General features: G+C 53.5%; 3 protein-coding genes across 4 annotated transcripts in view; 2 read left to right on the forward strand and 1 right to left on the reverse strand.

Moving 5' to 3' along the window:
- The window catches only part of EDC4 (enhancer of mRNA decapping 4), a 33,559-nt gene extending 26,104 nt beyond the window's left edge, over positions 1–7,455 (forward strand). For both annotated transcript variants that reach the window (XM_068693240.1, XM_068693241.1), the window contains 6 exons: positions 563–678; positions 1,414–1,579; positions 2,794–2,980; positions 4,119–4,338; positions 5,062–5,225; positions 6,584–7,455. In XM_068693240.1, coding sequence (XP_068549341.1) covers positions 563–678; positions 1,414–1,579; positions 2,794–2,980; positions 4,119–4,338; positions 5,062–5,225; positions 6,584–6,776 — 1,046 coding nt within the window. In that variant the 3' untranslated portion in view covers positions 6,777–7,455. The remainder of the gene's footprint in view (positions 1–562; positions 679–1,413; positions 1,580–2,793; positions 2,981–4,118; positions 4,339–5,061; positions 5,226–6,583) is intronic.
- Positions 1–12,005, reverse strand: part of LOC137862000 (C-signal-like) — a 176,021-nt gene that overhangs the window by 58,232 nt on the left and 105,784 nt on the right. The window lies entirely within an intron of this gene.
- NRN1L (neuritin 1 like) lies at positions 7,519–10,479 on the forward strand. The gene is made up of 3 exons (XM_068693256.1): positions 7,519–7,679; positions 9,770–9,935; positions 10,060–10,479. The coding sequence occupies exons 1-3, from the start codon at positions 7,619–7,621 to the stop codon at positions 10,331–10,333; spliced, it is 501 nt and encodes a 166-aa protein (XP_068549357.1). The 5' UTR covers positions 7,519–7,618; the 3' UTR covers positions 10,334–10,479.

Below are 12,005 nucleotides of genomic sequence, written 5' to 3' on the forward strand. Positions count from 1 at the left end.
TGGAAGAATTTGAGGCTCCCAGAGGGGGGAATACCTTTCCAAAATGCATGGTCTGATCTTCCATTATAATTCACAAAGCTTTCGGAATCTGTGGAGGAAGGCAAAAGAGGCTAATAGGTTTGTAAATGTTGTGATTTAACGGAAGCAAACTTCAGCTTGTCTTTGCTCTTCCTTGACACATCATCATTTGTGTCAATATTTGTAGTTTGTAGAAATGCAGGTTGGAAAGTCTTCTGCAGTCTTTGGTATCCTCTGTTCTGCTTGAAGTAGGATTACCCACTGCCCTAAATCAGGTCCACTGCGACTTTGGATGAGTCCTGAAAGCCTTCAGGGTTGGAGATTCCACAGCTTCTCTGGTGACTTCCAGAGCCACACCACCTTCCTGGCAAAAAGTTTCTCCTACTGTTCAACCTTAGCTTCCCTAGTCAGAGCTTGTGGCTGTTGCCTGTACCTGGGTCATTTGGCACCTCCAGGAATAGTTTGACTTAATTTTCTTTTTCAGGTTTTGAAGAGTGACACTAGGCTTAAAGCTGTGACTTTGACATGTTTTTGTTCTGACTAGGCATTTCCAAGAGCATAGACCCTGTTGCTAGCCAGCTGAGCAACACTATTGCCACCAAGCTCACGGCTATTGAAGGGACACTGAAGGAGAGCATCACCAAGCTAGTGAAATCAAAGGTAAGGAGAACCAGACCGTAGGTATTCCAAGGGGCACTGAGTTGTGAGCTGCCTGGGTAGTGACTCCTCACACTTCTTCCACTCACCTATATCTCCAGGTGGGTCTGAGGTCAGTTTAGCTGCCCGTGTTCATAGCTCTCTTCTGGTCTCATCAAGAGAGCAAGCTCTTTGTGTCTCCTGCCTGCTCTGCCTTGTTAGACCTTTCTTTCGTTTACTGAGTTGTTCATCTTCTGTTAAAGCAGAGGCTCTCACAGGATCAGATTGTTGTAGGGCCACCTCAGTTAGCCAAGTGGTCCAAGTTTGACTTGCTCTTTTGCTCTTTACACTTTACACCATTTCTACGTTATTTAGGGAGCAGCAGCTTGTTAGCTACATTGGTGGGCAATGGTGGATGGTGGGAGGGGAGGAAAGGGGGGAAGAGAAAAAGAGCCGTGCCTGACTGCACCAACCCTCCCTTGCTCTCAAGCTGAACTACAGGGAAATGGTGATGTCCCTGGGTAGTCCCTCAGCAAGTAGATGCTCTGCCTGCCATACTTGTGGTGGAGCTTAGAGGAAGGAGTTCAGCTGCCCAGGGAATTCACACTTCTGACTGACAGTGTCAGTCAGGCTCTTGTCTGGTGTGGGTGTGTTGCAGGAACATACAATGTTTGTTCACGTCTTTATCTTTGTTCACGTCTTTATCCTGCAGCAGGCTGTTGTTAATTTCCTGCAACCTCTTCTGTGTGTGCTTGTAAGAACCTTACAGATAGCATTGTGAGGGCAACAGCTGATACCCTGCAGGGGACAATCCAGTCGGCCTACAGGGAAGCGTTCCAGAGCGTGGTGTTACCAGCCTTTGAGAAGAGCTGCCAGTCCATGTTCCAGCAGATCAATGATACCTTCAAGCAGGGCACCCAGGAATGTGAGTAGTCCTTGTTTCTAAGTTTTCTCTACACAGCATGTTCATGTTAGAGACTGAGAGACTGACAAGTTGACTTAAGGCTTTTAGAGTTTCAGTGGTAACTGTTTAACCTTAGTCCATCTGTGTGGTCTGAAAGCATTTCCCTTCCACTCTTGGGAAATGGAAACATAATTGAGGAGATTTTTATAGGTGGTGCTATAAGAACAGAGATATACATCTGGTCTTTGTAACCCGTGTAGCAAAACACTTGGTCTCATTGTGTGGATCTGTGACTTCATCCCTTGAGTAGTAAAGCCCAGATATAGAATTACTCGCACCCTAAAACCCAACTATAGAATTACCCCATCCTGCCATCAGGAAGATGATATGTGTAGAAGGCAACACTCCTGTGTAATCTCAGATGGGTAGTAGAACTGGGGACATCTAGAGAAGGATACAAGGATGACCAGAGGCTAAATAGTGGCTGAACAATGTAGTCATGGTCAGCCTGGAAAAAAGGAAACTGAACACTTCAGTAAGGAAAGGTGTGCACTGATGCACTGGAGAACATTTTTCTTGTGTTTAAGTTCGGAATCCAGTTCATTGGACTTCTGGGAGGCCAGGCAGGTATTGTTCTGCAGGGCTCTTCTCTGAGTGCCAGCATAAGCAACTTCTGTTGTCCCTAAATCCGTAGAGTGTCTCCAGCTACTGTTTATTTTGCACCCTTTGTTTTCCTTACAAGTCTCCCACAAGTACATAGAGCTTTTTTTGCCCTCTTCATCAGTCCAATTTACAAAATAGTTAAAAATACAGCTTTTTGATCTCTACAAACATTTTTTTGTCAGAAGTGTTCCTCTTCTTTCTCTTACTAACTTAATTGGCATTGAACTCCATCAGTATTGTAGGTTACAACTCATATTGTGTATGAAATACTCACATCCCCACCTTTATCTTGCTATGAACAAACAGTGCCTGTAAAGGTCTATTGCAAGAGGATTCTCAGCTTTATTGCTGTGTCAGAAAATCCTGTGTGATGCAGAGGATGGAAGCAGGGTTTCTATGTTAGCGTAGCACAGCCCAAAACAAGGCTTGGGCACTTTCCCTTCTCCCACACTTGTACACTGGCTCAGTTACTGGTTCTGCTGGAGAATTTGTGCAGCCTGGCAGAAGGATCTTGGCCCTGACCATCTCTGCAGTGCTGATGGGCAAAACATCTTCCTCTTTGGTTGTTGCAGACATCCAGCAGCTTGAGACTCACATGAAGAACAAGAAGGCACGAGAACAGGAGGCCCGGGACCCGTTGCTGAATCAGCTTCGACAGCTCATCAGCACCTTCCAGAGCACCACCGAGCAGCTGGCTTCCACTGTCACAGCCAGCATACACGCTGAGGTGCAGCATCAGCTGCATATTATCGTGGGCAAGTAAGTTGGCAGCTGGGCTTGTTGAAAGGGATGTCGCTGAGAGGCACGGGTGCATAACGAAACCTCTTCCTGCTTCATTGTGGAAACAAGCCCTTTGACACCGGTGCTGTAGGGCTGCTTGTTGGATCTGTGCTCAGTATGACAAAGCACGTGGGCTGGTGTAACTGTTTCCCTGTAAGCACTAAACAAAGACCACAGAATATTTCAAACAACCAGCTGTACCTCTGCTGCGTGGGGGAGCTTGGGGCCTGCTTTTCACAGTGTCCCATATGCATGTTGGAGGACAGAAGGACCTAAAGCAGCCCAAAAGCACACTCGCCTCAGACTAGCCTCTCTGTTCTAAAATGATCTTTGGGTCTTTTGAAGGCTTCTCCTCCTTACTCTGTGTCCTGAGGCATACCAAAAGTTTTGCAGGCTACTCTGTCCTCCCAGCTGTTCTGCAGCAATTCCTCTTGGCTACCCTGGTTTCAAGATGTGATCTTGGCAGTGCGTGCCTTCAGCATCTGCAAACCATGAAGCTGGTGGCAGGTTGGCAGCATTAAGACTGGCTTGGCTCGTGGTCACCTGCAGGGCAGAATGCCCCCATCTATTTTAAGCTATCGGAGCAAATGTCTGACTACACAGGGGTTGTCAGGGGAGAGCAAATGTGCCAGGAAGGATACCAGACTAAATTACAGTCTTGCTGTATGTGCTGTGCTTGCTCCCAGGGAAGCCCTGCTAGTCTACCTGCAGTAGTGCAGGTCTGATGCTTTTGTACCCTTTGTAAGAGGAATCCCACTCCTGGGGGAGCACTGCATGTAAGAGATTGATGTAGAAAGCTGAGCCCTTTCACAGATGTACCTAGAGCTTAGTCACCTTGCTTGTAGGCCATTTTAGATCTTTGATACAACGGGAATTAATTCCTTGGAACATTGCTTTTCCACACAGAATCCCAGCATCTTCAGTATGCACCCTGGGATGTCGTGTTGTTGCCACAGTGCTTCCTTGTGCAGCACGTTTCTGATGCCTGTGCCTCAGAACAATTTGTATCAACCCTTTGGGAGCAAGCAAGCAACCCTGTGCTTTCTCACTGCCACAAGCTTTGTGCAACATAGTCCCTCAGCTCTTCATTTTCAGATAAACTTCTGTTTTCTTTTAGCCTGCAGGAGTCTATTTTGGCCCAGGTGCAGAGAGTCATTAAAGGAGAAGTGAGCCTGGCTATGAAGGAGCAGCAAGCAGCAGTGACCTCAAGCATTGTCCAGGCAATGCGCTCAGCAGCAGGGACTCCGATCCCCTCTACTCACTTGGACTTCCAGTCTCAGCAAACTCACATCCTGCAGCTTCTCCAGCAGGGGCACCTCAACCAAGCTTTCCAGCAGGTACTACTTCCTTGTAGTGAGCAGCACTGCTTGTTGGGGGGGCAAAGTGAGGGGAAAAATGGCTTCTTGGGGTGGGGACACAACTCCACAAAACTCAGAGCTGGCTGAAAGGACCTGTGGCTGCAGACTGCTGAAGGAGTGCAGTTGCAGTCGCACAGGCCAGGCCAGAGCTGTGCCTGCACCATGATTTGATGGAAATTAAGTTCGTTCCTTGCCCTGTTAGGCCAGCATCAGTGCTGCAGTAAGCCAGATGACTGCCATCAGTATTGGCACGTAGTGCACCCCTGAAGAGCAACAGCTTTGTAAGCCTCTCCAGGCAGATCTGTCAGCTGGGGCCTGACCTTGTCTTTGCCTTTGACTGCCTAGGCAGATTCATTTGAGCTGCTGGAGACACACTGCACTGGGAATAGCAGCAATACTGTGTTGGTGAGCTGCAAACGTGGCCCTGTTCCCTGCTGCTAACTGACCTGCTCCCCTGTGTCTGGTTGTGGACCAGCAGTCCTCTCTGTTCAGCTTAGAACAGACACAGGGGTCCTCTGAGTGTAGGCAAAACCTAAACAGGGTCCTGTTTGCACACACTGTGGGGTTTGCAGAGAGCTCTGCTCCCAGAGGAGGCTGGCAGTCACTGAGCTGCCCCAAGGCAGATGGCTGTCCCGTGCACTGTCCTGTGTTCTTCACCTGCTTGTTGTTTCCTCTGCATCTCAAGCTGTATCTTCCTTGCAGGCTCTAACAGCAGCTGATCTCAATCTGGTCCTGTATGTTTGTGAGACAGTGGATACTCAGCAAGTATTTGGGCAGCACCCATGCCCGCTGTCCCAGCCGGTGCTGCTCTCTCTCATTCAGCAGCTCTCCTCGGATTTGGGTACTCGTACGGAACTGAAGCTGAAGTGAGTACGATCAGGGCACTGGGTTTGAACCTATGCAGGTGTATTCCTGGCTCTGGCTTTAAACTCGCTGTGTGTAAGTGGAAGGTGGTGCTTCTGTGGCCTGTTACAGGCAAGCGAACAACCCGTAATGACTTGGAAAAAGATACAGGTATTGCAAAAGAAAGCTTTGCTGCCCAGAGGTAGTCATAGAAGGGGTACTTAGCTGTAGGTGCTGTTAGCTCCAAGTATTAGAGTCTGTAAATATTGTTTGCTCTCTGTGCAGTGATCACCTTTAACCAAGGAAACATTCCCATGTGGGTAAATGTTGAGGGGAAGCGCTGTGCTCCCTAGATAGCTTGATATCCAGAGCCACTTTGCTCTGCCTGCAGCTCTTAACCCAGCACTGGACTTTGTGTAGGCAATTTCTCATCGTGACTGCTGGAGAGGTTCAGTGGGAGGTGGCAGCAGGAGCTACTGGAAGTAATGTCTGTTACATGTACTAAGTAAAGCTTGTGTGACAAAGTAGTGCCAGTGCTGATACTTGCCATGAATATTTTTAGATTGTGAGTCAAAACCCCGTTAGCTACCCTGAAAAACGAATTTCTTAAGGTACCTGCAGGTTTTGACCATGGCTTGCATGGAAATTACCTTAAATTGAGTTCTTATCTCAAGTGAACACTAGGGATAGAGGCTCAAGCCAGAAAAGATGAAAAAGAGCTTTAAATTACAGAAGAGCTCATAAGCAGAGTTACAATTGCTGCTAAGTTCAGGCAGATCTGCTGGTGAATACCTTTTGCAGTGACCACACTGGCTTACTCTCAGGCTGTGATGTGAAAGTTTTGATGGACTGTCTGAACTTTTGAATGGCTTGTTGGTAAAATTCGTGATTTTTTTTTTCCTCCCACACCTTGTGGGATAGACAGAGTTATATTGGAAGAAGACCTTAAATATATCCCTGTGTGGAATAAGCCTCAGTGCTGAGGATTTTTACTGTATAGCAAATGACTAACTCTGCTTATGCTAAAAAGCTTAATCAAAAAAAATGTATACTGAGCTCTGACCAGGTATGGCCTGTGGCCAAGTGCCACCTACAGCACTGAAGTGAGACGTAGCTTGCTGTTACGCCTGCTTGGTTGAGGCAGCCAGGTTGTGTAGTATGTACTGCAGCCTGGAAATACTGGCTGCTTGTGCACGTTGAAGAATGGATAGCGGGGCTCTGCCAAAAGTCAGAACTGTTTGATTTTTTGATGGCTGAACTTACAGCACCGAGTATTGTTCTGTGGGGGGAGCACAATTGTGCGTCTGCAGTGCTAAAGTGAATGGAATTGGACTGGGATCTCGCGTTGAGTTTGGTTCTAACCCTGGTCTCTCTCCTTCAGTTACCTAGAGGAAGCGGTGATGCACCTGGACCACAGCGACCCCATCACCCGAGACCACATGGGGTCAGTCATGAACCAGGTGCGGCAGAAGCTCTTACAGTTCCTGCAGGTGGAACCCCACAACACGCTGAGCAAGCCTGCCCGCCGCCTCATGATCATGCTTCAGGGCCTGGTCACTCCTGGCATGACCTAGGAGAACCTGGCTGTCTCGTGGGCTGCTCCGGGGAAGCCCACCCAGCAGATCCAGTAGTTACTAACCACGTACGGCTTGTGTTAAGAGCTCTTGCCAGGAAATCTATCAACATGTGTGTGATGTCTCTAAGGCGAACGCCATCCGTGTATAGTCCCAGATAGTCACTGAACGCTCACTTGGCTTATTTTCCTAAATAGCCTCTTTTTGAGACATTTAAGTCTCTTCTTCACCTGCCCATCCATCCCTGAGGCCTGGCTGGCCTTCCAAGTTGCATCCAGCAGAAGCCAATGGATTTCTTACCCCTTCGGTTTGGAGTCTGCTGCTGTCAGCAGAGAAGGGAGGTGTGTGCTGAGCCCGGAGTGAGGGGCTCCTTGTTGGCAAGAAACCAATATTTGTGTCTTAGTCAAGGACTCAAAACCCTCCTGGGGAGGATGTGTGGGGGGGTAGCAGCTGAGCAGGAACAGGAACGAATTGGTGGTGGGGGGATAACAGCAGGCTGCGAGCCCGGGGCCATTGGTTCTGCTGTGTGGGAGCATGTCCACGATTCGGCTGTTAGTTGGGATTTACACCAGGATTTTTCTTTTTACCTAAGTTTCGATTTTTTTTTTTTTTTTTTTTGGAAATAACATTACGAACGATTCAATAAACAACTTTTTGAGAAGAAAAAGCACAAAACGACCCCCTCCCTGTCCTCCTGGGCTGTTTCCTGTCCGGGGCGGGCCGGGGGGGCGGGCTCGGGGCGGTTCGGGGGCGGTTCGGGGGCGGTCGCGGCGGGGCCGGGGCTCTCGGGGCTGCGGAGCGCGGCGCACACGGGGCGGCGGCGGCGGCGGTGGCTCCGCACCATGGGCTGCTGGCGGCTGCTGCCCGTCGTGTGCCCGCTGCTCCTGCAGCTCCTGCACCTCGGTGAGTGCCCCGGGACGGCGAGGGGGGCTCGGGGGTGTGGGACGAGACGGGGAGGTTGGGCTGGGCACCGCTCCCGGGGGCTCTCCAGGTGCCGGCATCTCCGAGCCGGTTCCCCCCGCGGAGCCCGGGCTCCGTTCCCCGAGGGGGTCCCTGCCCCGAAGCAGAGGGGGGCCGCGGGTTGCCGGGCACGGGGTGGGTTTTGTAGGGTTTTTGTGAAACGATTCGGGTCCTCCCCAGGAGCAGGGCGGCTGTGTCGGTGCTCGGCAGCAACCCCGGGCTTTGACCCCGCGTTCCCTCGGGGCTCCCCGGGGGTGCCGCTCGCCTCCCCCGGCGCTGGGTGCGCTTTGTCCGGGGGGGTTTCTCCTGCCCGCACCTCTCGCCTTGCCCATCCTCGTGGGCACGGACTCGCTTGGACTCGAGCTTGCTGAAAGCAGGTTTCCGGATCTCACTCATCCTGCTGATACCGGTGATGCCTGCGACCCGTGTGGCTGCTGCCAACCTGGGACTTGGCCCAGCGGCGTGGCCGTGGTGTTCTCAGCACAGAGCTGCTTGGTGGTATAGGCTTACTCTCGCCCCATCTTGGCTGCAGCTGTGTGCGTTGGGGCCACGTTCTAGCCACAGGATGTTGGCAGTGTGTCACGGCTTCCTGGAGACCTCCTGGGGGAACGGGCGATTTTCGGCTGCCTCCTTCCCCGGGAGGAGCTGACAGGACCAACCTCACCACTTCAGCCGTCCTCAGCTCTCAGAGCTCCCTGCAGCACTGCGCACGGCATTTCCAACAACCTTGCGACTCTGGTGATGTGGCCAAGCATTCCTGCGTCCTCGTCCATCCCCTTTTTGGGGATCCCCGCGGTGCCACCGGCCTCTTTGGAGCCTCTGTTTGTCTGTCCCAGCACAGCTCTCCCGTATCAGCCTGGCTGGGAGCAGGAGCGAGCTGGTCCCAGCCAAAGGGGGTGGGATGGAGATGGAGCAGCCCCTCCCTGCAAGCTGTGACCCCAGCTCCGTGTCCGTCCTGATGGGACATCCCGCCACCAACCTGGGGCTGAACCTGCAAACGCTCCTGGGGACACGGAGCAGGGACATGGGTTGAGCCGTGTGGGCTGGGGCAGTGACTGGGGTCTGCCCTGGCCCCAAAACCTCTGTGTCCCTCTCAGCCCCTGCTTCGTGGGGTCCCTGCAGTGGGAAGGAGAAGAAGAGGTGTTGGGCACCCCCAGCTCTGTGGTAGCAGGTCTGGGACACCTGGGGCTCATCCTTTGTGGGGCACAGCAGGGAACAGCAGCTTCCCGGGGCGAAGCCTGCACTTGTGCCTCTTCCATCTTTTCCTTCTCTTCTTGCTGTTAGAGCAGTGGCCTCAGCTTGCTCAGCCAGTTGAGCCTTTGCTTTTGTTTTCTGTGTTGTACTCACAAATTAATCTTTGCTGTTGGGGGATAAAAGGGCTGGACAGATGGCTCTGGAGAGATCCTGGGAGGCCCGATGCGAAGAGAGCTGTTGTGTGGCTTTTCTGCTGCGGCTAATGGCAGCATTGCTTGTGGGATCCGCAAGGGATCCGTGTGCCACGGACCAGGAGCAAGGGTTCAGCAGGGTGTTTTAATTTCGAGGGCTCCAGAGGAACGCGCTCCTGCTCCCTGTGTGGGTGCGAACCCCACTCCATGGGGCCTCTCAACACCAGCTGCATTTTCCCTTTAAAACCCGATGTTTTAATTACTTCATTGCCTCTTTGCTTGCACCAGCAGCAGGCTGAGAAGGATGAACTTTTTGCCATCCTCTTCCTTCTCCTTGGTCCTGCAGCTCTGAGTACCGCAGGGAAGCTGCTCTTGAGGAGGGCCAGGCCAGGAGGTCCTGTTGCAGCCTCCAGCCTCCTCAGCCCCTTTTCCTCTGGGGGATTTGGGGTTTCAATGCACCCGAGCCATTTGCTGGAGCACCCCCAGACAGAGCTGCCCCCCTGTCCTGCCCCTTGGTCACGGGGAGATGACGCTGGTGGGATGCAGGAGGGGACCGGCCCCTCGCCGTATTTCGGAGCCCGCTGCCACCGCTGCCTGCTGGGTGTGGGTGTGGGGGGGCTCAGCTCCATCTCTCCTGTCCCCCTGCAGCCGCCACCCAGGAGCCCGTCAGCATGGCAGGGAAGTGCGACACCATCTACAAGGGCTTCGCCGGCTGCCTCATCAGCCTGGGGGACAGCATGGCCCAGAGCGTCCGGCAGCAGCAGCAGCAGGAGGAGGGCACCCAGGAGGCGCAGGAGCTGGACACCATCTGCAAGTGAGTGGCCCTAACCCCATCCCCATCCCCATCCCCGTCCCCGTCCCTCTGCCCAGCGTGTGCGGGAGCTGCTGGGGGGGTCACCGGCTCCGGTCCCCTCCCCACGCCTGTCCCTGTCCCCCAGGTCCTGGGACGATTTCCACGCCTGCGCCAGCGAGGTGCTGTCGAGCTGCCCCGAGGAGGCGGCCGCCATCTGGGAGTCTCTGCGCCAGGAGTCCCGCAAGATCCAGTTCCAGGGGAACCTGCAGGAGCTCTGCAGCGCCCGGGGGCGCCTGGCCAGCGCCCGGGGCTCGCCGCCCGCCGAGACCAACCAGGCCACGCTGCGGGGCTCGGCCACCCTGCGCCGCCCCGGCCTCCTGCCCCTGCTGGCCCCAGTGCTGCTGCTGGCCCGGCTCTAGCCCTGCACCCGCTGCCGGGGGACCTGGCGATGCCCTGCAGCCCCCACCAGGCCTCGCTCGCAGGGCACGGCCCTCTCTCTCTCTCCCGGAGCCCTTCAGATGGATTTATATTTATATTTGTATTAAAAGATGCTTTTACATTTCTCCCGTCTTTCTGCTGTGCCCTTCCAGAGCCCCGTCGGTCTCGGGGTGGCTTTGCGCCCTCCCCGTGGCTGTGCTGGGACCCCACGGGACCCCGATGGCCTCAGCACAGGGCACACCCAGGTGGCACGAGGGTTTCCCACTGCCCTGCTGTCCCCCGGAGGGACCTTAAGGGCTTTGCTGGGATTTTGTCTTCCCAGCAGAGCCAGGCTGTGGTGTAATTCATCTGGCTTCTTCCTTGCGGGAGCCTGAATGCTCGGCCAAGCTTTGGGCTGGGGTGCCACCAAGGTGCCCCTGTGCCCCAGCCCACACCAGCGGCATCATGCAGTTTGCTGCAGAGATTCCAATTTTCCATCTTTTATTCTAGTCCTGCTATGTTTGGTCCTATTAATCATCGTGATCCATGACTAATGATCATGAAGGAAATGGGGGATTGTAGGGAAAAGAGTTTTTTTTTTAATTTATTTTTATTTATTTATTTTTTTAATGAGCTTATAAAGGTGAAAAACCTGGGAGCTGACCCCCTATCCAGGTCCCAAGTGGGACTTGCTGAAGTCAGGCCAAGGTGCTGCGCTGCCGTGCAACTTGGCCGTGCCAGCCCCGGCCGCACGGCTTGCTCTGTGCTGTTGTTCCCATCCCTGCTGCTGTTACGCTGCAAAATTCGGTTTCTTTTCTAGAAAACCCATCGTGGCAAAGCAGCTCCCAGCGTGGTGAGGCGACCTCCCTGCTCCCAAGGGAATGTGCAGCTCCCCCCACCTGAAGGGACGCTAAAATCCCAAAGGGGCCCCCTGTGGCACAGAGAACTGCCCGCAGCGCCAGCCTCTGGGTCTGGCCGTAGCAGTGGCACGTGAGAAACCATCCTTTGGCCACCAGGGTCCTCTGGCTGGCATGAGTGCCACAGTGCAATGCAAAACATCCTAGCCTCTGTGTTTTTTTTCTTTTTCTCCACATTTTGTAGCACTGTGCTTTGTCTGTGGGACTGCAAAGGCTCCCGCAATCAGCCTTGGTGTTGTCCTGGAAGCTTTTGCACCCTGGTCTCTATCTGAACATCTCCCTGAGGCGTTCAGCTCTTGCCATCCTTGCTGAGCCAGGGAAAACGCTGTCCCGATTCACTGCAGAAGCTGGAAAACCTCCTGCTGGGGCTGCTGTCTTGGCAGAGGTTTGTCGCAGCAGTGGTAGACCCAGCCTCGGTCACCGCTGGCAGCTGTCCGTGGAGCATCTGCTGGGTTTAAAGCTTTTTTGGGGATAGAGCCGGTGTTTCCAGTTAACACGGGCCTGGCATAACCTGCTATTTAATTCATTAGCCAGCCTGGAGCTGGCTGAGGGGGCGCAAAGCGCCGCGCGGCGAGGATGCTGAGCCTGGGGGCAGAACGCTGCCCCAGCCCTCCTCGCGCGGCAGCTGCCGCTCCCCGTGTTTAACGCTGGCGCCGGGGGGATAATCTGCCTATTCTTCCATTTCCAATTTCTGACAATCCTGTGTTTAAGGCTGAATTAGTGCCGGATCGCTGCAGGATGGCTAAGAGGATAAACG

The sequence above is a fragment of the Anas acuta genome, chromosome 10 (assembly GCF_963932015.1).
Source record: "Anas acuta chromosome 10, bAnaAcu1.1, whole genome shotgun sequence".
Classification (NCBI taxonomy): domain Eukaryota; kingdom Metazoa; phylum Chordata; class Aves; order Anseriformes; family Anatidae; genus Anas; species Anas acuta.

Coding starts and splice junctions, on each gene's coding strand:
- NRN1L (XM_068693256.1), top strand. CDS start 7,619: ATGGGCTGCTGGCGGCTGCTGCCCGTCGTGTGCCCGCTGCTCCTGCAG. Junction 7,680..9,769: donor CCTGCAGCTCCTGCACCTCG/GTGAGTGCCCCG, acceptor GTCCCCCTGCAG/CCGCCACCCAGGAGCCCGTC. Junction 9,936..10,059: donor GAGCTGGACACCATCTGCAA/GTGAGTGGCCCT, acceptor CCTGTCCCCCAG/GTCCTGGGACGATTTCCACG.